The 24,940-nt window shown below is 42.0% G+C and overlaps 1 protein-coding gene across 1 annotated transcript in view; it reads right to left on the reverse strand.

Annotated features, from left to right (window-relative positions):
* Positions 1-1,028: 1,028 nt before the first annotated feature.
* LOC132590767 (autocrine proliferation repressor protein A-like) overlaps positions 1,029-24,940 on the reverse strand; it is a 62,250-nt gene continuing 38,338 nt past the window's right edge. The window contains exons 5-8 of the mRNA XM_060263688.1: positions 21,308-21,400; positions 21,078-21,167; positions 12,829-12,958; positions 1,029-1,153 (exon numbers count right to left, since the gene is read on the reverse strand). Of these exons, the coding sequence (XP_060119671.1) occupies positions 1,029-1,153; positions 12,829-12,958; positions 21,078-21,167; positions 21,308-21,400 (438 nt within the window). The remainder of the gene's footprint in view (positions 1,154-12,828; positions 12,959-21,077; positions 21,168-21,307; positions 21,401-24,940) is intronic.

The following is a 24,940-nucleotide window of genomic DNA, read 5'->3' on the forward strand; positions in this document are numbered from 1 at the left end:
TAAAGGACACAGTTTTTTTTTTTTTAAACCCTCTTAAAATATGCTTAAAACATTAGCACTCATTGGTCTTAAAGGTGCTTTCTTTCTATTTCTCTCATGGGATCCAGGGAACTGGGCAAAGCAAGCTCTGGTTCTTTCCTTCCTTCCCCAGGGGACTAGGAGGGAGAGGAGCCTCAGCCAATAGAAGGAAGAGAGGCTTGGCTCAGAAGCAAGCTCTCCCTCCCCCCTTCCTCCCCAAGGGAGAAGCCTCAGCCAATGGAGAAAATAGAGATTTTGCTCTGTAGCTCCTGTGTGATTGAGCAAGCCTTGCAAAGCAAGCTGTAATGCAGAAGGAAGCAAGAGAGAGGGAGAAGGAAGCAGACAATAGCCAGTTGCTCAGGGGCCTGATGGGAACCCTCTGGGAGCCTGATTTGGCCCCCAGACTGCATGTTTGACACCCCTGCAATAAATGCTGTGGTCTGCTCTGACCTGGATGGCCCAGGCAAGCCTGATCTCAGCAGATCTTGGCAGCTAAGCAGGGTTAACTCTGGCAAATTCTTGGGAGACCTCCTTGGAATATCAGAGTTGGGAAGCAGGGGCAGGCTTCATTCAGGCACCCCTCTAAATATCCTCCAGGCCCCCGGCAGGGGTCTGTCACCAGAGGTCACCATGGCTTCCAGGTACACACACGCACAAATGCACATGCATATAAAAATACAAAAATAATGTTGTGGCCTGTCTTATTCCAAACATTTGGAGTTGTGAGTTTTTGTGACTCTCTGCAAGACCTCCCCTTGCCAAGCCCTGGGCCTGCAATGCTAGAGTGGCTTTTGTGGAATGGTTGCTGTTGATCAGTAGCCAGTAACCTAGCCAGGGTCAATTATGTAAGTTTCATAGAAGCAAGTCATGTGCAGTTGCTGTTGAGCTTGGATCTGATGAGTCCTCTCTGAAAGGCCGAAAATATAATTTCGTGGGATTTTTGCCATTCCTACAACTTCTATTATTTAGAAACAGGAAGGAAAAGTAGAACGTATTTTTGGAGTATAAACTTACTGAAGATATTTTGTACCTTCCAGTTGAGAAAAGTAATAACGTGAGTTGTCAGGCGGGAAGAACTCATCCCCTGATAAAATGATTATGTTCTTGGCTGTGTCTGCGTATTGCTCATTGTAGGCTAAAAGGGAAAATCCAAAGGTTAATTTCATGGAAAGTGCATGAAGAGTCCCACTCCAATCTCAACTCCAGATGAGCAGAATGGAAAAAGAGCCGTTGCACAAGACCGAAGGAGGTGCTGCTCTTTGCATCACGGATAGATTTAAATATGCTAAATAAACTCATGTATATATTCTCTGTGTTGATTTATGTATATAGTCTCTTAACAGTATAAATACCACTAATAAAAATATCATATGCTTTCATCCAACTCACTAGTACAAAAATTCATGCAAATTTTCTTACCAATATTACAAACTTCCACAGTGCACAATATCAAGCAAATTCATTCAACAATATAACCATCTATTAACATCCATCCGAAATGTGCTACGAGCCTAAACAGTCTCTTTCCAAAAATATAATTGGTACCTATAACGACGAAATGTAGAAGACAGTGCTTATAACAAGTATAATATTCCTCCCGACAGATTTATTAACTGCACAATCCTAACAATACCAAAAACTAATGTGCCAAAATAAACAGAACCAAAATCAAAGCAGAGAATCTCTGTAATGGGAATTGAAAGGGGGACATTTTTTCAAACTCAGTACTGCCCTGAGCCAGCTTTGGTGTGGAGGGTGGAATATAAATCAAATAAATAAATAAAATAAACAATCAGTTGCAGTGAATAGAATGCTCAGCAGAACAAGTGCTACTATGGCAATACCAGCAAAAACGGACTAATGTCAAACCAGAGAATCTCCACAGTAGAAACTAAAGATGAGGGCCATTTTTGCAAGTTTCAATGGACAGAATGTCCAGCAGAAGCAGTGCAAGCTTAACAGAACTGATGCCAGTCTTCAAAGCACAGACTTGCAACAAATTCAAATAGGGAACGAGGATTTTGCAAGCCAGCCTCAACCAGCTGCAATGTGCAGAAAGCCCAGCAGAACCCAGTGCCACTGTGTCACTGCAAGCTTAAAAGAACTAATCTTAAAGGAAAGATCCAGGCAAAGGGGAGAGATTTTGCAAGCTCTGAGCAAAAAAATGGGAAAGAACACAAAGGAACCGGGACAAAAGGGGGGGGGGACCCTCTTGAAAATGACTCATTTGGAATTGACAAAAGCGGCATGGAAGCCCATGGAAATGCTTGATATACAGAAACAAGTTCAGGGGGAAAAAAAGGGAAAACAAAAACAGTCCTTGAGAGCCTGCAAATGCTTTCTACCAATGTTTCTAGTAATTCCCAGATATTTCCCAGATATTATCCCAATTATTTCTAGGATTCTTTTATTCCTAACTTAAGAACATAAGAGAAGCCATGTTGGATCATGCCAATGGCCCATCCAGTCCAACACTCTGTGTCACACAGTGGACAAAAAATTATACACACACACACACACACGCACATATATACACACACACTGAAGGAAGTTTTAGCTTGGATTGATTTAAATAATTGTTTTATGTCTCATTTTTATTGCTGTTTTATCTTATTTGGTCATTGTTTGACCCTAACCTGTGAGCCACCCTGAGCCTGCCTTTGGTAGAGAGGGTGCGATATAAATTAAATTAAATAAATAAAATAAAATAAAACAGTAATCAAATTGATTTAAAGAAAATATTCTTCTTATGTAATGTGGTTTCAATTAAATTTCTTATCTGAAGGCACTGAAAGAATGTTAAGGGGCTACTGTCAGTCTCATACTGAAGTTCTGAAAAAGATTTTACATTTTGGCCAATAGATTAAATGGCATACTATATACTTATATTGATATGGATCAAATATAAGGATGCATAAGGGCTTGGAACATCAGAAGGTTGTTTAATTTAATAAACCTTTCTGAAGATGTATGCCCACAATTTTTTTTCATTGACACAGAAAAGGCATTTGATAAAATAGATTGGGCCTTTATGGGAAATATTACAATTGATCACCTTGGCTTTTTTTGTAGCATGAACACATTTGCATATTAGGCTAATCCACCAAATACTTCTTAGTCTTGTAACTGAAATTTTGAGAACCAGTTTTGTGTAGTGGTTAAGTGTGCGGACTCTTATCTGGGAGAACCGGGTTTGATTCCCCACTCCTCCACTTGCACCTGCTAGTATGGCCTTGGGTCAGTCATAGTCCTGGCAGAGGTTGTCCTTGAAAGGGCAGCTGCTGTGAGAGCCCTCTCCAGCCCCACCCACCTCAAAGGGTGTCTGTTGTGGGGGAGGAAGGTAAAGGAGATTGTGAGCCGCTCTGAAACTCTTTGGAGTGGAGGGTGGGATATAAATCCAATATCTTCTTCTTCTTCTTCTTCTTCTTCTTCTTCTTCTTCTTCTTCTTCTTCTTCTTCTTCTTCTTCTTCTTCTTCTTCTTCTTCTTCTAGCATTGCTATATGACAACATCAAGTTATTAAAGACATTAATTGCCAACAAAACACCACTAATCTGGTATAGTAATATGATAATAATATTGTTATTACAAAAAAAGATTCTCAGATTTCCGCTCAGGATTGAAACAAGTTGAAAAAGGAGTTTGGTGCAGATTCCGGGGGAGGAAAATGTCAAGCTGAGCTGTCTCTCATAACGGGAGCTGGCTGGAACTTCTGTTCAGGGTAGTGGAGGTCAAATTAATGTCTACTGCCTACTTTTCTCAGACATTAGTCCAAGGCATGCAAGGGAAACTTTAACGAGATTTACCTTGGCTTAAAGAGAGCCCCGGAGGGGACTCTTTTGAGGCTTTGAGGGGTCTCAGGGGAAGTTGCATAGTCATCATCTTCAGAAGTATCCAGAATCATTCATTTGACATAAGCTCATCAAGATCCTAAACTTCTTGGACATTTTAAAACAGCTAAAGCTTGGAATGACCAGTGGAAACTTGGATAATCGGAAGAAAAAGTACAGAAGATTATTTTTTCAATCCGGAGCTATTTATAGCTTAAAGGGACAAAGTTAAAAGGTGGGAAAAGGGAATATAGAAAGCTTGGAAGAAGAGGGAAGGAAGAGGCAACATTTGGATTTTATAACTATAATGGACAGTGTGAAAAACTGCTAAAAAGTGGGAAGGAATTTATTGTTTTGTCTACTTGCGGTTTTGGAAAGAAAAGCAACATCGTCATACTGGAACAGACCTGCAGCACGTCTGAGAGAGACAGGAAGTACGTCAAGTATCGTGAGATCTTCTTGTGACTTTGTAGTAACCAGAACAGGAAGTAGTGAAAAGAAAACAAAAGAAAAGAAACAGCTATGAAAGTGCAGGAAGTAGAAGGGAAAATGAAAGTTTATGATGCCACCTTGTTGAAAATTCAAGAAAAAGTGACAATCCATGACTGCAAAATGATGGAAACTCAGATACGTTTGAGAGGAGTACCTGAAGTGGAGAATGGTGACTTGAAAGGATATATAATAAAAATAATTGCAGAATTCTTAGAGGAAGATCCTGAAGAGACTAAAAATATGTATGATTATATGTACAGAGTGAATTCACTTTTTGCCAGGAAAAATATTCTACCAAGAGATGTTGTTGTAAGATATATGACAAAAGAAATGGTGGGAAGGATCATGAATAAAATTTTTGAAAAGGCACTGATAGTGGGAGGCAGTAAAGTGAGAATCATGAAGGAGCTACCAAGGCTAGTGATAAATGATAGGAGAACATATAAAAAATTGACAGAAAACTGAGGGAAATTGGCACAAGATTCAAATGGATTATACCTGAAGGCTTGAGCTTTGAACTCCAGGGGAAAAGAGTCACACTTACAAATGCTCAGGAGTTGCGTAGATTTTTTGAAGAAAATAAAGAATTTGCACTATGATGGATTACAAATTATTGTCTTGGACTGTTAATGGACTAAATTCACCACAAAAAAGAAGGGCAACATTTCATTGGATTAAGAAACAAAATTGTAATATAATATGTTTGCATGAAGTACATATTAAACAAAAGGATTATAAATTTTTATGGAACAAACAATAGGGAGTAAATTTTTTTTTAATTAGCAGAACAGAAGAAAAGGGGAGTGGTTTTATATGTTAAACAAGAATTGGAGCCAAAATTAGTGTTTAAAGATAAAGATGAAAGATTTGTAGCAGTGGAGACAACTTTAAATGGAAAAAAGACATTGTTATTGGGACTGTATGCGCCTAATGGTGCAAAGGACGCTTTTTTAAAAGACATTACACAAAAACTTGATGAATTGACCTATGATCAAGTATTTTTAATGGGAGATTTCAATGGAACAGTTAAGAACTTATTGGATAGATCTAGAGGGAAAAAAATGATGGGAAGGAAGGGAAATTGCCGAAGTCTTTCTTTGAGTTGGTTAAACAAGAACATTTAGAAGATATATGGAGGAAATTTAACCCTGAAATGTGGGACTATACTTTTTTTTCAGCAAGACATAAAACCTTTTCTAGAATTGACATGCTGTGGGGAACTAAAGACTTAAGTCTTATAACAAAGAAGATAAAGATTTTACCTAAAATTGGGGCTGATCATAACCCAATAATGTGGATTACAAAATTGTCCAAGAAATTGAGAAGATGGAGATTGAATGAGGATTTGCTGCAGAATAAGGAAACAGTGACATATCTAGAAAAAGAAACTAAAGCTTTTTTCCAAGTGAATGATAGGGAAGATATTGAGTTTCAGATGGTCTGGGATGCTTATAAAGCAGTAATGAGAGGATTGTTGATTACCTTGAACAATAAAGATAAAAGAAGAAAAGAGAAACAATTATTGGACATTCAAAATGAAATAAAGAAGAAGGAAGGGGAGCTGAGAAAAAGACCAGGGAAAAAGAAAATTCTAAAAGAAATTACAATATTACAAACTCATCTAAGACATTTGTTGAATAAAAAAGTGGAATGGAGTTTGAAAAGACTTCAGCAAAAATCATTTGAAGGAGCAAATAAACCGGGAAAGTACTTGGCTTGGCAATTGAAGAAAAAGAGAGAAAATAGAACTATTAGTAGAATTGTGGTAGATGGAAGGGAAGTGGTCACTCAAGAGGGAATAAAAAGAGAATTTTTCAAGTACTACGCCAAACTGTTTAAAGGTGTTAAAGTAAAGAAAGAGAAGATAGATGAATATCTACAAAAGTTAAAAATAGATCCCCTAACTGAAAATATGAGAAAAGTTTTGAATGATCCAATTGAAAAGATTGAAATTGAAGCAGCAAACAACGCAATGAAAAATGGAAAAGCTCCTGGGCCGGATGGATATACAGTTAAATATTTTAAAACTCTGAAGGAGGAATTAATACCAAAATTGCAGAAGTTGATGAACATTGTGACGGAACCGGCCCGATTCTGCCTTCAGACCCGGTCCTGTCAACTCCCTCTTGAGTCGCCAACTCCTGGAGGGAGCTATTTCTCCTCCTACCACTTGGACTCGCTGCCACCACCTGCTCAGTCTAGGGGTTCAGTTTAGGGGTTCACCCCAAGCCTTCAGCTATGTGCTCCTCTGAGCCCACATTAGCCTTGCTGCTCTCAGAACCTCCTGTGAAATCTCCACTCTCCACCTCTGTCTCTTCAGTATGCACATCCTTTATGCTAGACAGGTTCCCTTCCTCGCTAGGAACATCTACAGCCTCTTGCTGCACTTGGGGAAAGCTACACCCCTTTTCCTCTTGGGAACACCCTCCTCCAGGGCTTGAGACAGGCTGGTCCTCCCCCTCCTGGGTGACTGCCCTCTCTTCGTCCTCAGTAACCTGGGCTATTTCCCCCTCCCTGGCTGGTGGTGAGGTGGCTTCCCTAAAGTTGCCTTCCTCCTCCCACTTTCCTCTGAGGGTTTGGCTGTGGGTTACAGCATTGATAAAGTACTGGCCAACCAATAAATCCCGGCCCAATAGCACTGGAACTGTCTGTTCCTTCATTACCCCACATTCAGAATAGGATTTACATTCTTGTGGAGCTAAACCCCTGAACTGCTTTCGGGAGTGGTTTGGCCCCAGTTTAAACCTTTTAAATACAGTGGCTTTATAGGCTGCAAAAGTTATCCCCCCATCTTCCATAGGCATGCTGTGATAGATGGCTGAAAGTTCTCCAGTCAGGATGCTACAGAGGTAAGACATATAGTCTTCCTCTGCAATCCCCCATTGTTTGGCTGCCTTCTCAAAGTTGGAGAGGTATATGGAGGGGTCTTCTCCCTCTTTGTACACTGCAAAGTCTTTGGGGGTGACTTTGATCTTTTTGCTTTGTTCAGCTTCCAGACGTAGCACCTCAAGCTCATGGCGACGTTGCTCTTCCTGCTCCCGTCTGCGGATCTCAGCTCTCTCTCTCTCCTCCCGTCTGCGGATCTCAGCTTGTCTTTCATTCCTCTGTCTGCGGATCTCATCCCTCTCTCTTTCCTCCCGTCTGCGGTCTCGGTCCGCCTCGATACGCATTCTCTCCAGTTCCAACTGTAGTCGCAAGATTGCTTCTGACTGGGTGGGGGGCACTTCTGCAGGTGCCCCTGAATGCTGATGATGCTCCAACAGGAGGTCTTTCATATCTGCTACAGTCATGTTGTCACACTCCAGCCTTTGCTTTGCGCACTCTTCCTGGAGCTGTGGCTTTGTCATCTTCAGGATTTCCAGTCTCTTAGCACGCTCCATCCTGACTAACTAAACTTTCCCTATTCCAGTTGACCCGAAAATAAAACAAAACCTCTGGGTGCTTGCACGTATCAAAAAACAAAACTGCCTGGCCAATCAAGTTCTCTGTTTGTTCTTATCCCACCGCTGCCACCAAATGTGACGGAACCGGCCCAATTCTGCCTTCAGACCCGGTCCCGTCAACTCCCTCTTGAGTCGCCAACTCCTGGAGGGAGCTATTTCTCCTCCTGCCACTTGGGCTCACTGCCACCACCTGCTCAGTCTAGGGGTTCAGATTGAGAGGAACAGGACTCCCAATCCCCCTCTCCAGCTATGAGGCCAGGCCTCAAGGCCCTCTGCCACCCAGTACTTGGGTATCACAGAGACCACAGCACTTCTTCGGGGAACCCCTGGAGGATTGGCACCTTATCCAACTGCATGCCTTCCCCGGGGCCCCCTTCTTAATGCAGCATGGTCTAAGGCGGTTGGGGATCTATGTGGTACAGAGTTGGACTGCCAGCATTCAAAAACAGCAAAAATATTTAATTAAAAGAGAAAAAGAAAAGAAGAGCAAACCAAAATCAGTTGCATATACAAAGTTAGCACAGCACAGCACCCACACAGCAAACAGCATGCCAAAGAAAAGATGGTTATAATGCATCCTACTGTCCCTGGTCTAAACTTGCCCCGCCTTGGGGATGACTTACTTGGTCTGACTGCCTGGGGGCCTCACAGGCAGGAGCCCCCATGCTCACAACCTCCTCCTTCGAGCGCCAGTTGAGAACTGCCTTCTCTTTCTGCTAACTCACATACATAGAACAAAAGAACTTCCTGCTGCTCTAGGAGGCTTTCTCCCTAGAGTTGTTGGTTTGGCTCTGGAAGGGAGGGGGGGTTGGAGGTAGGCTAGGCCAAAGCCTGCTTAGGAGTTTCATGTTCCCTCCCACATAAGATGGCGTTTCTCCACAAACATAATAAGAGTAAAAGGGAAAGTGCCAAATACATGGAAAGAAGCTGTTATTTCGTTGATACCTAAAGAAGATAGAGATGCCACGAATGTAAAAAATTATAGACCAATTTCGTTATTAAATAATGATTACAAAATATTTACAAGAATCTTGGCAGAACGGCTTAAACATCATCTGATAAATTTTATAAAGGAAGATCAAGCAGGGTTTCTTCCCAAAAAACAAATAAGAGACAATATTAGGACTGTTGTAAACATTGTAGAATATTATGAAAGACATCCAGGAAAAGAAGTAGCATAATTCTTTGCCGATGCAGAGAAAGCATTTGACAATTTAAGCTGGGACTTTATGTTTGTGGTAATGGAAAAAATGGAGTTGGGAGAAAGTTTTATAAAAATGATAAAAGCAATATACTCCGAACAAAGGGCAAGATTGTGTGTTAATGCAGACCTCACAGAAGAAATGAAAATTAGTAAAGGTACTAGACAAGGCTGTCCACTTTCACCACTGTTGTTTATAATTACTCTTGAAATTTTATTGATGCAGATTCAAGAAGAAAAAGAAATACAGGGTTTACGAATAAAAGGGTGTACTTACAAATATAGAGCGTTTGCTGACGACATAATGTTTATAAATGAAAGTCCCTTACAAGTTACACCTTTGTTGTTAGCTAAAATACAAGAATATGGGGAGTTGGCGGGACTTTGTATTAATAGAGAAAAATAAAAAATTCTGTGTAAAAATATGTAGATGAATAAGCAACAAGAATTACAGAGACTAACAGGCTGTGAAGTCACTTCTAAGGTAAAGTACCTAGAGGTGGAGATAACAATGAAAAATATTGATCTGTTTAAAAATAATTATGAGAAATTGTGGTGTAAAATGGACGAAGATATGTTAAAATGGAATAAGCTTAATCTGTCATTGCTGAGCAGAATTGCTGCAATCAAAATGAATATTCTACCAAGGATAATGTATTTGTTTCAAACTATTTCTATTGTGAAGGATGCTAAACAATTTGATAAATGGCGTAGGAAAATTTCAGAATTTGTGTGGGCTGGGAAGAAGCCAAGGATTAAAATGAAAGTTTTGTCAGATGCCAAAGAGAGAGGCGGATTTCAACTACCAGATTTAAAATTATATCATGAAGCAGTTTGTTTAGTGTGGATAAAAGAATGGATAACGCTGTTAAACAAAAAACTTTTAATGTTAGAAGGTCATGGAAATAAATTTGGCTGGCACGCGTATTTATATTATGGGGAAAAAAGGATGGATGGTCTTTTCTCTCACCATTATATAAGAAGCAATTTATTAAATACATGGATTAAATACAAGAAATATGGAGGTGAGAGAAGACCTTTATGGATAGTGCCAGCTGAAGTAATAAAGATAACGGCTGAGATAGGTAAAGAAAAGTGGTTGTCATATAGTCAATTGTTAAAAATACAAAGTGGGAAAACAGAACTGAAAACTGCTGAAGAATTGAGTTACAAATTTGATTGGTTTCAAATGCAACAAATAAAGAGCTTGGTAGAGAATGACATTAAAACTGAAGGAATAAGGAAAGAACAAACGGAATTGGAAAAAGTTCTGCTTGGAGATAATGACAAATTAATTTCAAAAGTTTACAAATTACTTTTACAATGGTCTACAGAGGATGAAGTAGTGAAATCTCAAATGATTAAATGGGCAATTAATGTTAATAAAGAAATAAAAATGGAATCTTGGGAATATTTGTGGAAGAACTCTATGAAACTCGCAACATGTCAAAGCATCTGGATCGAGGCGGCGTGGCGGTGCTGATGTTGTTAGACCTGTCGGCTGCATTCGACACGGTCGACCATCGGTTACTGACCCACCGGCTCGCCGACGCAGGGATTAGGGGGTTGGCCTTACAGTGGCTCTCCTCCTTTCTTGATGGTCAGGGACAAAGGGTGGCAATTGGGAGAGAGCTGTCCCGGAGGCACCCACTAGTGTTTGGAGTGCCACAAGGGGCAGTCCTCTCTCCGATGTTGTTTAACATCTATATGCGCCCCCTTGCCCAGATTGCCCGGAGCTTTGGGCTTGGGTGCCATCAATATGCAGATGACACCCAGCTCTATCTACTAATGGATGGCCGGCCTGACTGCGTCCCAGAAAACCTGGAGCTTGCATTGCAGGCCGTGGCTGGCTGGCTCAGGCTGAGTGGGCTGAAGCTGAATCCAACGAAGACGGAGGTCCTTTGTTTGGGTCACGGTGCCCCAGGAGGGGAAATTCCCTTGCCAGCTCTTGACGGTGTGCCAATGAAAGTGGCCCACAGGGTCAGGAGCTTGGGGGTCCTTCTGGAGCCTTCACTATCTATGGAGGCACAGATAGTGGCCACTGCCAAGTCCGCATTTTTTCATCTTCGGCGGGCAAAGCAGTTGGCCCCCTTCCTGGAGCGCCGGGACCTGGCAACGGTGATTCATGCTACGGTCACCTCCAGACTGGATTACTGCAACGCCCTCTACATGGGGCTGCCCTTGTGCCGAACTCGGTGGTTGCAGCTGGTGCAGAACGCGGCAGCTAGGCTGCTATTGGGGCTTCCAAGATGGGAGCACATACAGCCAGGGTTGCGTGAACTGCACTGGCTGCCAATGGTCTACCGAGTTCGTTACAAGGTGCTGGTCATGACCTTTAAAGCCCTATATGGCCGAGGGCCTGTCTACCTGAGGGACCGTCTCTCCCCATATGAGCCCCAGAGAGCACTGAGGTCAGCTGGTAAGCACCAGCTGAATATCCCTGGGCCAAGGGAGGCCAGATTAAAGACCACCTGGGATCAGGCCTTCTCTGTTGCGGCCCCACTACTCTGGAACCAACTCCCGGAGGAGGTACGGGCCCTGCGATGTGTAAATCAATTTTGCAGGGCCTGTAAGACATACCTCTTCAAAATAGCCTTCTCCCATGCCGAGCTAAGATAATGTCGCTGTGTATGTTTTCTGCTCTTCTACTGAATTTAAGATCTATTTAGCACCTTAATGTCAATTTTAATGTAACTGTATACTGATTTAAGATGATTTTATTGTTTATATGATTTTATTATATGGTATTGCATTTATATGTTGTGAGCCGCCCTGAGCCTGCTTGTGCGGGGAGGGCGGGATACAAATAAAAAGTTATTATTATTATTAAAGAAAATTATTTTAAGATGATGTATAGATGGTATATGACTCCTAAAAAACTGGCAAAGATGAACAATAAGATGCCTGACATGTTGGAAATGTAAAAAGCATGAAGGTTCTTTCTACCATATGTGGTGGACTTGTGAAAGAGCTAAAAAGTTTTGGCAGATGATTCAGCAAGAGATTTCAAAAATTTTGGGATATGAATTCAATAAAGTTGCAGAGATTTTTCTGTTGGGACTACAAATGGAAACATTTCCAAAAGAAGATAGAACTTTAATCCGGTACTTGCTCTCAGCTGCTAGGACATTGTATGTGCAGCTGTGGAAGCAAGAAAAAATACCAGAGAAATGGGACTGGATTATAAAAGTTATGACATGGAGTGAAATGGACAAATTAACAAGAACATTAAGAGATTACGATTTGGAAATTTTTAAGAGGGAGTAGAAGAAGTTCAGAAGTTACATAGAAAAAGAGTGGAAAATAAAGTGATATTGGACAGTTTTTGATAATGATTAAGTTTTAAAAGAAGAATACGGCTTTTAGTATTTCTGTTTTTATTTTTTTAATAGTTAAGTGTACCTTAATATCTGTTTTCTTAAGTAAACAAAACTGGCGGGGGTCACATAACGGGGGGAGGGGTGGGAGAAAAGTAAGATATGGGGAAGACTAATTGCTTTTTTAAGTTGTAAGATATTGATATTGTTATTCTTCCATATGTTACCAAAAAAATTGTTTATACTTGAAAAAGGAGTTTGGTGCAATTTTGGGCTTCAAAGTTAATAATATCAAGTTGGTATTAATGAGGATAGACCTAATTGAATTGTAAGAACAAGTTGGGATTGTACAGGTTGCCTTTTATGCCAGTATTCAATTATGATGAGTTTGCTGAGTCTTGGCAGACAGATGATTTTAAGGTATGGGAGAATTTAAAATTAACTAGAGTGGTTGATTTATTAACAATCACTCCAGTTCTTTCTTCTCTAGAAATTCACTGTGTATCCACAAGGATCATACATGCTTACCTATGGGGTCCACAAGACGAACCAGATCACTGAAACGGGGATTATCCAACTCTTGTGTTATATTCATCTCATAGAAGGGTTTCAGCATATAAGACCAGCCGCAATATGCTCGGTATTGGTGGTGGAAACTCTGTTGAAAAATTTGGATCATGAGTCTTGGATGCACACGAATATACACTCAGCAGAGTTGGATGGTGCTGCCCAGCAGTTTAAGAACTGGAGTTTTTAGAATAAGACCAGCCAGCCAATGTGGCAAACCAGGATGCTTTGGAAGATATTGAGAGCCCAATCTAGTGGGCTAGCCTGAATTTTGATGATTCCTCTATAGCTAGAAATAGATCGTGATGGTACCTACAGGACCGCCTCTCCCCATATGTGCCCTGAAGATCATTACAATCCACTTCACAACATTGTCTAACCATGCCTGGCCCAAAGGACATCCATCTTGCCTCAACCAGGGCCAGGGCTTTTTGACATGGACAGGTTCGAATCAGCTCCCTGCAGAGATTCAGATTCAGACTTACTACCTTTTCACAGGGCCTGTAAGATGGAGCTATTTCACCGGGCCTTTCGTTGAGGCAGTGGGCATCCATATCCCATCTACTTGGCCTCCTGTACTTCTGGTGATGCCATCTTTTTATTTATCTTTGAGCCTATAGCTTCATTGATGCCGATTGGAACTGCCACCTATGTTGTCATATTACTGTTTTACTGCTTTTATTATGCTGTTTTTTTTAATTTTAAACAATTTTATTGAAACGTAAAAATAGCTTACAATCCATAAGACAAGAAGTTTACCGTTAGGATCAACAGGAATAGCATTGTAAGCTTAGTAAACAAAATACATAACAAAAACGACCTTTAAAAACAAAATACAAACTGACGATAATAATATTTATAATAGTTATAACACAGTATTTAAAAATAAAATAAAATCGGGGAAAGGAAAGAAAAAAAAAGATGTAATACACTTGTAATTAACTTGAACTTAACTTGTTAAAAAAAAATTTATAGCAAAAGGAAATCCTTATACATTTTGTTTTTAGTATAAGAGTTAGCATAAAATGGATCGGTGTCAAGCTTTTCTAAAATGGGAAGCCAGGTTGCCAAATTCTTAGAGTAGGCTTGGTATGGGTCTTTGTGATCTATGGCTGCCTGAATTTTATCCATTACAATGTGTTCCCAGACTTTAAGTAGCCAATTATCAAGTGTCAAATTCAATGAGTTTTTCCAAGACTGCGCAATTGTGGTTTTAGCAGACGTCAGAAGTTTAACTACCAAGGATTTTTTAGAAGATGACAGACGAGTATCGGACCAATGATTAAGGAGTATCCTTGTTGGGTTGTCAGGGATCAAAACCCCTGTCAGGGAGGAGAGATGGGCACAAATTGAAGTCCAGAATGGTCTAATTTTGGGGCAGTCCCACCAACGGTGGAAGTAAGAGGCTTTGAGCCCACAGTTTCTCCAGCAGTCCGAGGAGCCTAACTGAGTCATGTGGGAAAACTGATTAGGAGTAAGGTACCAACGTGCTATTAGTTTAAAGTTTTGCTGAGATATATTTATAATGGTAGATTGTAGGGCATCACTAGCCCATATAGAGTCCCATTGGCCGGGAGAGAGAATGGTGTCACAGTCCTTATGCCATTGAGTGGTGTAAGAGGGTAAGGTTGCTTCGAGTTTGGACAATAGGATTTGATATAGCCGTGAGATGAGACTTTTAGGCATTCTCTCTTCGTGAAAATGAAGAACCAGGTGTTCATAGTCAGATGAAGGGCGGGAAAGTGAAGAGATCACTTTAGGGTCCTGAAGGAGGTGCCTGATCTGAAAGTATTCAAACCAAGGTACTGACTTAGTCAAAACTTGGTCCAGGTCATTTTTAGGTAAAAGTTGTTTAGAAGATGAAAGAAGGTTAAAGAAAAAAACTTTTGAAGAATCTCTCCAGACCTTAAAGGAAGAGGGTAGTTGGGCAGGGGGAAAATATTTTTGTGCTATATAGGACGAAATAATAGAGAGTCCTGGAGCCAGAAAGTGACGCTCTGAATCCCATACTGACAAGAGCGCCCTGAGGAATGGGTTTATGAGTTGCCACGATGGGCGTTCATTTTTCTTAAGCCATAATAGTTCGTAGTATTTCAGTGGGGTGAAGTGAGCTTCCTCTATGGGCGTCCACGGCGGCGGGGGATGTTGATACAATATTTTGGTCATCTGGGATAAAATAGTAGCTTTATAATACTTTGCCATGTCAGGGACAGCTAGGCCACCTTTTAGTCTTGATCGACATAAAGTTGATACTTTGATTCTAGGTTTTTTATATTTCCAGATGAAAGAGGTCAGTATTTGTTGCCAGGATTTTAACATGGGCTGAGAAATCTCAATAGGAAGAGCCCGAAATAGATATAAAAACTTGGGAAAAATAAAGGATTTAATTGTGTGGATTCTTTCCATCCAGGATAGTTGCAACTTATCCCATTGCTTTAGCGTGGTAGTAATCTCAGATGCCGTAGCCATGTAGTTAGTTTTTCATAGGCCAGCTATATTTAAGGGGATTTTCAGCCCCAAATAAGACCAGGAATCAAAAACCCAATGGAAGGGGTAGTTTGCTACTATGTCTTTTTTAGAAGTATCAGAAATTTTAATCGGGTAGAGAATTGATTTCGAATGGTTAACTGTAAGACCTGAAAGTTTACTATAATCGGACAGGAGAGAGGAAACGGCTTTTATAGACTGTAGTGGGTTTGTAATGTATAAGACTATGTCGTCGGCAAATAAACTTATTTTAAAAGTAAAATTTTGGACAGACGCCAGAGATCTCTGAAGAAAGCCATATCAAATTTGCGAGAGGCTCTATGACAATGGCAAATAGCAATGGTGCTACGGGGCAGCCTTGACGAGTTCCTCTTTCTAGGATAAGTGAAGAGGACTGTTGACCATTAATTTGTATAAACGCGGATGGACGGGAATACAGAGAATCTATAACCGTTTTAAACCTTGGTCCAAAACCCATGTAATGTAAGACTTTTTTTTAAGGAAGAGAGGTTCTACACTATCGAAGGCCTTCTCTATATCTAAGGCAAGAATGCAGGAATCGTAAGGCTGAAAAGTGCAATATTGAATTAAGTAAATTGTTTGTCTAGTGTTGTCCGTGATATCACGATTCGGGATGAATCCTGATTGGTTGGTGTGAATATAAAGCCCTATGATTGTATTCAATCTAGCAGTCAAAATAGAAGTAAATAGTTTATAATCGTTATTTAATAAAGAAATGGGGCAGTAAGATTTAACATTTAATGGGTCCTTGTCCTTTTTGGGAATCATAACTATTTTCGCCTGGGACCAGGAGTGGGGCATACAGCCGGAGTCCAGAACAAGATTGCAAACAGTGGTAAGGTGAGGTACCAGGAAAAGATTGAATTTTTTATAAAATTCTGAAGGTAGTCCGTCTCTACCTGGGGTTTTATTAATTTTGGAGGCCTTAATGGCATCAGCGACTTCAAGAGGAGAAATCGGAGAATCTAAAAAGGCTTGATGTTCATAAGACAGTTGGGTAAGGATCTTCTGGTTTTGAAAAAAGTGATCTATTAGGTGGGAAAGAGGATTGGACGAGGTATATAACTGTTGGAAAAACTGGTGAAAGGTGTCCAAGATTTTTTTATTTGATGAGTGTATTTTACCTGAGTTGTCTCTAAGACAATTAATCTGTCTTTCGCCTAGCTCTTTCCTGAGTTTCCACGAAAGTAGCTTCAACGAGCGGGGGTGATTATACCAGTATCTTTGTTTCATGAATAGTAGGTTTTTTCGGATATTAGATGTTTCTAATAAGTCTAATTTCTGTCTTTCAAGAGCTAGTTTTTGGTAAACTTTATTTGAGCAGGTTTGCTTGTGTTTTTGTTCCAAATGTTTAATATTGTCTAAAATAAGTTGTTTAAGTTCTAATTTTCTTTTTTTGTAGGCCGAATGCAAGGAGATACATTTGCCTTGCAGAACAGCTTTCATTGCATCCCACACAATTTCCTTGGAAACCCCACAATCCAAATTGTTTTTGAAATAAAGATTGATCTCTTGCTCTATTTGTGTACAAAATTCTTGGTTCAAGAGCAGTGATTTGTTTAATGTCCAATTAAATGAGGGCCTGTCCTGAGAACCAACATGCAGTGTGCACTCCAACCAAACGTGGTCGGAAAGTGTCCTGAGGCCAATATTGGTGTGGGAAACTTGGTTCAATAAAGAGGGAGAAATAAGAAAATAATTGATCCTTGTAAAGGTGTTATGTAATGCCGAAAAATAGGTGTAATCCTTAACCCCCGGGTTATGTACTCTCCAAATGTCACATAGGTTAAAATTATGAAGCACAGATTGCATAGGTGCTGAGGAAGAAGTCGGGGGAGAATGTGGCTTAAATGATCTGTCCCATTTGGGGTCTATGATTTGGTTAAAGTCCCCCCCTATAATGACTGCCCTTTCTTGGAAAAGGGCGAGTTTAGATAGCGTGTCTTTTATAAAAGTAATTTGTGAGGAATTGGGAGCATATAAAGAAACCAAAGTAAAAGGAGAATCGTTAAGCATACCTTTTATAAAGATATACCTTCCCTGGGGATCTACTTCTTGAGCCGACAAAACAAACCGAGTATTTTTTGAAAGTAAGATGGCGACTCCGCGTGATTTAGAAGAACCAGGAGCTACATACTGTGTGTGAAACCACACAGATCAAAGTATGGTGGTGCTTGCCGACTTAATGTGGGTTTCTTGTAGGAAAAGAAGATAAGGTTGCAATTTGGTCAAAGCAAATGAAAGCCGCTTAGCTTTGATAATATTGTTAAGGCCTCTGCAGTTAAGAGAAATTAACTTTAAATCAGACATAATTTAAATGCATTGAAGTATAAAAATGTTGTTAAAATCCCTATAAAACCTGTAAAACCCAGACTGGGACTCTGTATAACAATAATGAGAAGAAGTAAAAAAAACAAATAACAATGACAACATTTTCCCTGCTCTCACATCACAGAATGAACAAAGAGAGAACATTGGGGTGGGAGTACCAAGGTTGGTAACCTGACTGTAGAAATCCAAGTTCACAACAACAACCATATTTGTCTGGACCAAATTGAGCAAACACAAACCACTTTTCAGTATAAAAATAAAAATTTCCAAAAACCAAAACACCACTAAAAGGATCCACTGAATTCGTGGGTTATGGCCAGAGTATACCAAAACATACCAGTGCTGAACAAAAAGTACTGTCTGAAGAAGGCCATCAATAGACAACAATAAGAGGTAACTTTTCCCCCTAAAAAAACAAATCAACAATATTAACAACATAAATCTTACTAAACTGTTCATTGTTTCCAACCAGGAAACAATGCAACTTTACTCAGTATTTAAGAAATATACAATCTAATAGGGGAGCAAAAAGAAGGAACATCCCGGCTGTCCCCTTAACAATATGACAAAGTAAAAGGAGAGAAAAACCCGCTCCCTTAAACCAGAACAGAATGGCATGGGTAGTGTAAATACAACTGTTCAGTAGCAGGAGATGGAAGTAGCAGGAAGTGAACTGAACATCTATAGTGAACTCAGCGTCGTCTTCTTGGCTTGAAAGAAAATGGTGGGTTGGTTGGGCGGGATGAAGTAGCCCCACTTGAGTCAGGAGATGAAGGAGAGTCAATGTTCAGTTGTTTAAGAAGATCACAGCCGGAGGTGAAATCAGAAGCTGTTAGTCGAAGGCCCTGGTGAACAACCAGTATCTGGATAGGAGAAGCCCAGCGGAAGCGTATTTTATGTTCAAATAGTGAGTTTAGAATCGGCTTCATTTCTTTTCTATGCTGCAGGGTTTCCGGTGAAAGATCGGCTAGAACCAGGATCTTTTTTCCCTTGTAGAGTAGGCCCTCTTCAGATCGGGCTGTCTGTAAAATCAGGGTTCTGGTCCTGGAGTCTGGAACCGTGGCAAGTATGTCTCTTGAAAAGTCTTTTGACTTGGGCTGTAATGCCCCCAAACGGTAGGCAGAATCAATGAGAGGGGCGACTCCATCTTGGAGGTGGAGGGCTGAAGCAAGCCATGAGGCAATAAAGATTTTTACCTCCTGGTTCTCTTCCGCCTGTTCTGGCAGGCCTCTGAATTTCAGGTTTGCAGCCCTTAATCTGTTATCCAGGTAAAGCACCTTCTCATGGAGCCATAAATCTGAGCTTTGCAGGGCTTGTACAGCGTCATGGGCCACTGTAGCCATTTCCAGCGCTGAATCTGCAGTTTGAGTGACTGCTGATAGTGTTTCATTGATTTTTTTAAATTCTGATTGTATGGGGGTAATAGCTTTGCTGATTTTCTCCCCTATTGTGATTGTGTCCTCCAAGCGTGAAATTGCCGCTTGGAATGTTTGAGTTGTTAATAAAGAGCCCTCTTCCGAAGCGGGGCCAGGGGAAGGGCTGGACGCAATTTCAGAATGAGGTAAGGGCCCGGGGCTCGTTGGAAGAAAATTCAGTACCTGCTGCGTCGGTGCGGCTTTTGCGGGGGTTTTCTTGGCTGCCTTGGGGTTTCCTGCAGTTCGTTTGCCCATGCCAGGTAGAAAAAACAGCTGAGAACGGGAGCGGGAGAAGCGGGAAGGGACTGTAAGCCGGGAGCCGCCGCTTCAAGCGTCCGCCATCTTCCGCGTCGCCACGCCACCCCCCCGTCGCCGCGCCGCCCCCATTATGCTGTTTTAATGGTTTTAATATGTATGTATTGATTGTGTTTAAATTACATTGTTTTCTGCTCTGAGCCCACTCATGGGAAAGGGCGGAATATAGGTCAACTAAAATGAATGAGCCTCGTGGCGCAGAGTGGTAAAGCTGCAGTACTGCAGTTGGAGCCCTCTGCTCACGACCTGAGTTCGATCCCAGAGAAAGCTGGTTCAGGTAGCCAGCTCCAGGTTGACTCAGCCTTCCTTCCTTCTGAGGTCGGTAAAATGAGTACCCAGCTTGCTGGGGCAAAGTGTAAAAGACTGGGGAAGGGAACGGCAAACCACCCTGTAAAAAGTCTGCTGTGAAAACGTTGTGAAAGGAATGTCACCAGAGTCAAAAACGACCTTTTTAAAATTAATGAATGAATGAATTTTGTCGGTTTTCATGCTACCTTTGCGGTTGCACACACAGCAGGATTAATCCACCAGTGAAGTAATAACCCATTAATTTATTTTGCCTCCAAATACTCAGAACTAACTGGATTGAGCTACAGTTCCCAGGCAGCATTTCAAGAAACAGCAAACTGTTTCTGATCTAATTTAGAATGCTCATCATAAACATGAATGGGCCTGGCAATCAGTGATGCAAAATGCGAAGGAATGACATGCTGGTGAGGGAAGTCATTCTCACACTGCACCCTATTAGACTCACAACAATTGATGCTGCAGTGCTGAACAGAGTTACACAACTTCAAAGGCCATGTGGCTTGCAGGGGTGGCCAACGGTAGCTCTCCAGATGTTTTTTGCCTACAACTCCCATCAGCCCCAGCCAGCATGGCCAATGGCTGGGCTGATGGGAGTTGTAGGCAAAAAAACATCTGAAGAGCTACCATTGGCCACCCCTGCAAAGTATTTGAAAAGGTATAACTCCAAACAGGACTGCATTAACTAAGTAAAGCACATTTTTTTTTCAGTTTTATGTGCGTGGGCAGGGGTTGTTTTGTAGAAAAATGGGTGGTGGAGCTCATCCAGGGATTGTTATGCAGCTGCACATGCTCTTCAATGGACAAGGAAGTGGAACTCTCAGAAGGAGAAGGTGGAACTCTCAGAAAGATTCAGGAGCTCTGCTCCTGTGAGCTCCCACTGAATCTGAGGCCTGTGCTTGTGTGTGCACCTGGAAGTGACTGACTCCTGCTAGGAGCAGGAGGTGGCTGAAAAAAAACCTGCCTCTGCCCTCAGGCTCTGGTATTCCGAGGAGGTCTCCCATCCAAGCACTTTCCAGAGTTGACCCTGCTTAGGTTCCGACATCTGACAAGATCGGGCTTGCCTGGGCTATCCAGGACAGGATAGCAAAGCACATTTTAAAAGTTAAATTGGTACTATTTTCCTATAGAAGGCATTGAGCAGCTAGGGGGATGGAGACCAGGGCAGCTGTGAGAAACATCACACGGGTGTGTGTACACAAAACTTGTGCTATGCAATCCATCATCATTTGAAGCTCTCCAGTTTTCTTGAGGATTTGATGGGTCTCTTGCTATTCGCAGTGAAACTGAACTTTGCAGAGGCTTGGAGATATTTGCTTGCAATTGCGGTCTCACCTCAGTGAAATTCAGGAATTCCATGGCAACGGGTACAATTCCTTCAACCCTCTTATCAACAGCAGCCGTCAGCCAGGAGATCCAGCCACCCTGCAGGGAGAATAAAAAAGGGGTGCAAAAAGCATCTGAGATTATGAGAATGGCATGTGAGAGGGTAATGCCCATGTGTACAGCAATGAAAGCAAAATGCCTAATTACTGCAGCTGCTCATATCTGCCACTCGCACATACCAACGAAATGCCCGTCAGTGTAAATCTTTCAATGGGTATATGATATTTATTCTTCATATACTCTGTTATAGTGTCCATGGCTCTCACTGTGGCCTGCAAAGAGAGAACAGGAGAACAGTCACCTTCTGGGGAGCAAGAGATGTTTGCACAGCACAGGGGTGGCCAAACTGCATCTCAGAAGCCACATGTGGCTCTCTCACACACATGTATTATGTGGCACTGCTCTATTGGGCTGGCTTGAAGAAGGAATTTGTCTCTTTAAATCACTTCTCCAAGCCAAGCCAGACGATGGCTTAGAGAATGCATTTAATGTTGCTTTCTTTCCACCTCTCCAACCCTCCTCCATCTATTTTCCTTCCTTCCTTTATTTTTTATTTTATTTTATTTTGTGATTTTATGGTCCTCCCTTTCCCATAATGGGCTCAGGGTGGATTGCAACACAATAGGATTGTTAAATCCAACAATAAGGCAGTTAAAAAGTTAAAACAGTTAAAACCATTAAATAAATATTAAATAAGGCAGCGTAGATAGCATGAAGATAGTTCTCAGATAGAGACATAGGAATCCTTCCTTCCTTCCTTCCTTCCTTCCTTCCTTCCTTCCTTCCTTCCTTCCTTCCTTCCTTCCTTCCTTCCTTCCTTCCTTCCTTCCTTCCTTCCTTCCTTCCTTCCTGTCTCGTAGCTCTCGAACATCAAACATTTATTCTATATGGCTTTTATGTTAAGCAAGTTTGGCCACTCCTGGCACAGAGGTTGTCTGTATGGCACATCTTTACAGATGCAAGAAAAACAGAATCTCAGGAAATGTTTCTACTTAGGGCCCCATGTTATTCTAGAACTCTGCAGGATGTGTTGGGTTAACGTTGATAGGACAAGCAATTTGCTGCACACCAGAAGCATTTCTTTGTTTGGTGTGTGTGGGTTTCTTCAGATAAATATATTCAGAAGTAGGGATGGGCATGAACTGGGCCATGAGCCAAAACTTGAACTGAACTTTGCTGGTTTGAGGCTTGTGAGCTGAGGTTCATCACCCACCTGTTCGTTGAACAAATCTCCAAGCTTTTGTGCATGGCTCAGAGCTGCTCAGAAAGCAGAATCCAGAAAGCCTGGTGAAAAAATGCTAGGTAACGGTGGGGGTGGTGAACATATGAACATATGAAGCTGCCTTATACTGAATCAGACCCTTGGTCCATCAAAGTCAGTATTGTCTTCTCAGACTGGCAGCGGCTCTCCAGGGTCTCAAGCTGAGGTTTTTCACACCTATTTGCCTGGACCCTTTTTTGGAGATGCCAGGGATTGAACCTGGGACCTTCTGCTTCCCAAGCAGATGCTCTATCACTGAGCCACCGTCCCTCCCCCTATGGTGATGTTTTACAGCCTTGGAAACACAAACTGGGACCGTCAAAGCTTGACAGGAATGTTGCTAGCCAATAACAGAGTTCCCTTCCTGTTGCTTGCAATGGGAGGGGCCGATGTATACAAGTTTCTGATACATCCCCTTTTTTGGGGGGGGGGCACAGCCATCATCATCATCATCATACCTTTTATTAGTATACTCAGGCATAATATGAAATGAGGACAGATAAAATATACAATCTGAGATTGAGAACAATAAACTAATAAGAGTATAGCAAAACATGCCTAGCATAGATGCTAATGCACTTCTGAAATTTACTAACAGCCCTTGTGATTTCTATTTCATTGTCTTTCACTAGGCAGTGGTAGTTATCAGTGGTTCATGTGCAGAGTGCAAAAACAGGGAACTGCCACCAGGTTGACGCGAGGAAAGAATTTGAGCCTCACACCAGCACCTAGTGTAAAATAGTGTATTTACAACTATATACAAACAACTTGGTGCGGTGAATAACATATACTATACTGAGAGACAAAGTGCTTCGCCAGGAACTCATTCTCACCAGAGAGAGATATTGTCTGGCACTGCAGTCCATATATACAATGGTCAGCCAATCCTGGCAGTCCACACAAATGCTGACTCCAGCAGGTGCTTTCCCCAGATACAGTCCAGCTTCAACCGGCCTTCTTCCAAGGTTGCTCTGACCTGACACTGTAGATCCACCTGCTGCTCCATGCTGCATCCATGCTGTGGACTGAGGACTCATACACTAACACACCTCCTAGTCCAACAGAAACAGCATGCCCAGCAAATTTACAACTTTACAATGCTCATCAGTATTTAAACATTTTGTTCCCTTCTCCAAACCCAGGAATCTGCTCCATATACAAGTCCTGGTCCAGTGGGGAGTTCAGATAGGCAGTCTCGAAGTCAATGTGATATGCTCTCTGCTTCGAGCACCCAGCCTTACACAGAGCGGCTCTTAAGGTCTCAGCCTTTAGTGTTGGAGCATATACCTGCTTGTAATCAGAACCCTTCCTCTGTGAAAACCCCCTGGCAACCAGCCTAGCCTTTTGCTGCACTGCTCCATCAGCGGCTCTCTTGACCTTGTAGGTCCACCGGCAAGATATCACATTCCTATCGGCTGGCCTTGGCACCTTTGAGAACACCTTGTTCTTTAGCAGAGAGTCGTACTCTCGCTCCATGGCTGAGAACCAGGCCTGCCTCTCATCGCTTTTCAGCGCTAAAACCTCCTGGTAGGAGTCAGGCTCAGGCACAAACACATGATTAACCTCAGGGAACCCATACCTCTCAGGGGGAACACCCTTGGTCACTCTGGAGGACACGCGTGGCCCCTGGCTGGTACCGGGCTCGCTCTCTCCCAGAGACACCTCCTGGCTGGAAGATTCACACTCCTGCTTTACCTCCCGCTGTTCTGCCTCAGAGCTGCTCTCTGAAAACGGCAGTAAAACTGCACTTCTATTCTCAGAGCCATGTAGGCTATTCCAGTTACTGTGTTCATTGAAGCTAGCAGACCAGCTGTACGTTATCTTAGCTTCCCCATTACAGAACCGATAAGACTTGGTACTTGGCTCGTATCCCAGAAACGTTAGACACTTGGCTCGGTCACCTCCTTTCCTGCGGTGCTTCAAAGGTATATTCACCCAGGCTTTAGTACCGAACACGTTGAGAAATCTCAGATTGGGTAGCTTCCCAAACAACACTCTGTAGGGGATATTATTTGTGGCTTTTGTCCACAATCTGTTACAGACATAGGCAGCTGACTGCATAGCCTTCGTCCAATAGGAACAAGGGAGGCCTGCATCCTCTATCATGTCGTACATTATCCCTTGTAGGATGGCCCCTTTACGTTCAGCCAGACCGTTTTCCGAGGGAGTAGCTGGGTTTGCCAGCCTGTGCACAACCCCACGGTCCCTCACCCATGTTTCAAAACTCTTGGAGGTAAACTCTCCTCCTAGATCAGACTGTGGAGCCTTGATTTGTAAGCCTAGCTGCCGCTCTACAGTCTTTGCCCACTGGGAGAAACACTGAAACGCCTCTGCTTTGTGTTTCATGGTAAACACCCAGCAAAACCTGGAATGGTCATTGGTCACCGTCAGACAGAACCTATTCCCTGAATTGCTCTTTGGAAAAGGGCCCATAACATCCAAATGCAGCATTTCCAGAGCTTGCTTAGACACTCTGGAGCTCTGCCTTGCCACTGTGCATGCTTTACTCTTTACTTTCTTGCACACCTGGCAGTCAAGAAAACATTTACAG

Source organism: Heteronotia binoei, unplaced genomic scaffold, assembly GCF_032191835.1.
Source record: "Heteronotia binoei isolate CCM8104 ecotype False Entrance Well unplaced genomic scaffold, APGP_CSIRO_Hbin_v1 ptg000674c, whole genome shotgun sequence".
In the NCBI taxonomy this organism is placed as follows: Eukaryota; Metazoa; Chordata; class Lepidosauria; order Squamata; family Gekkonidae; genus Heteronotia; species Heteronotia binoei.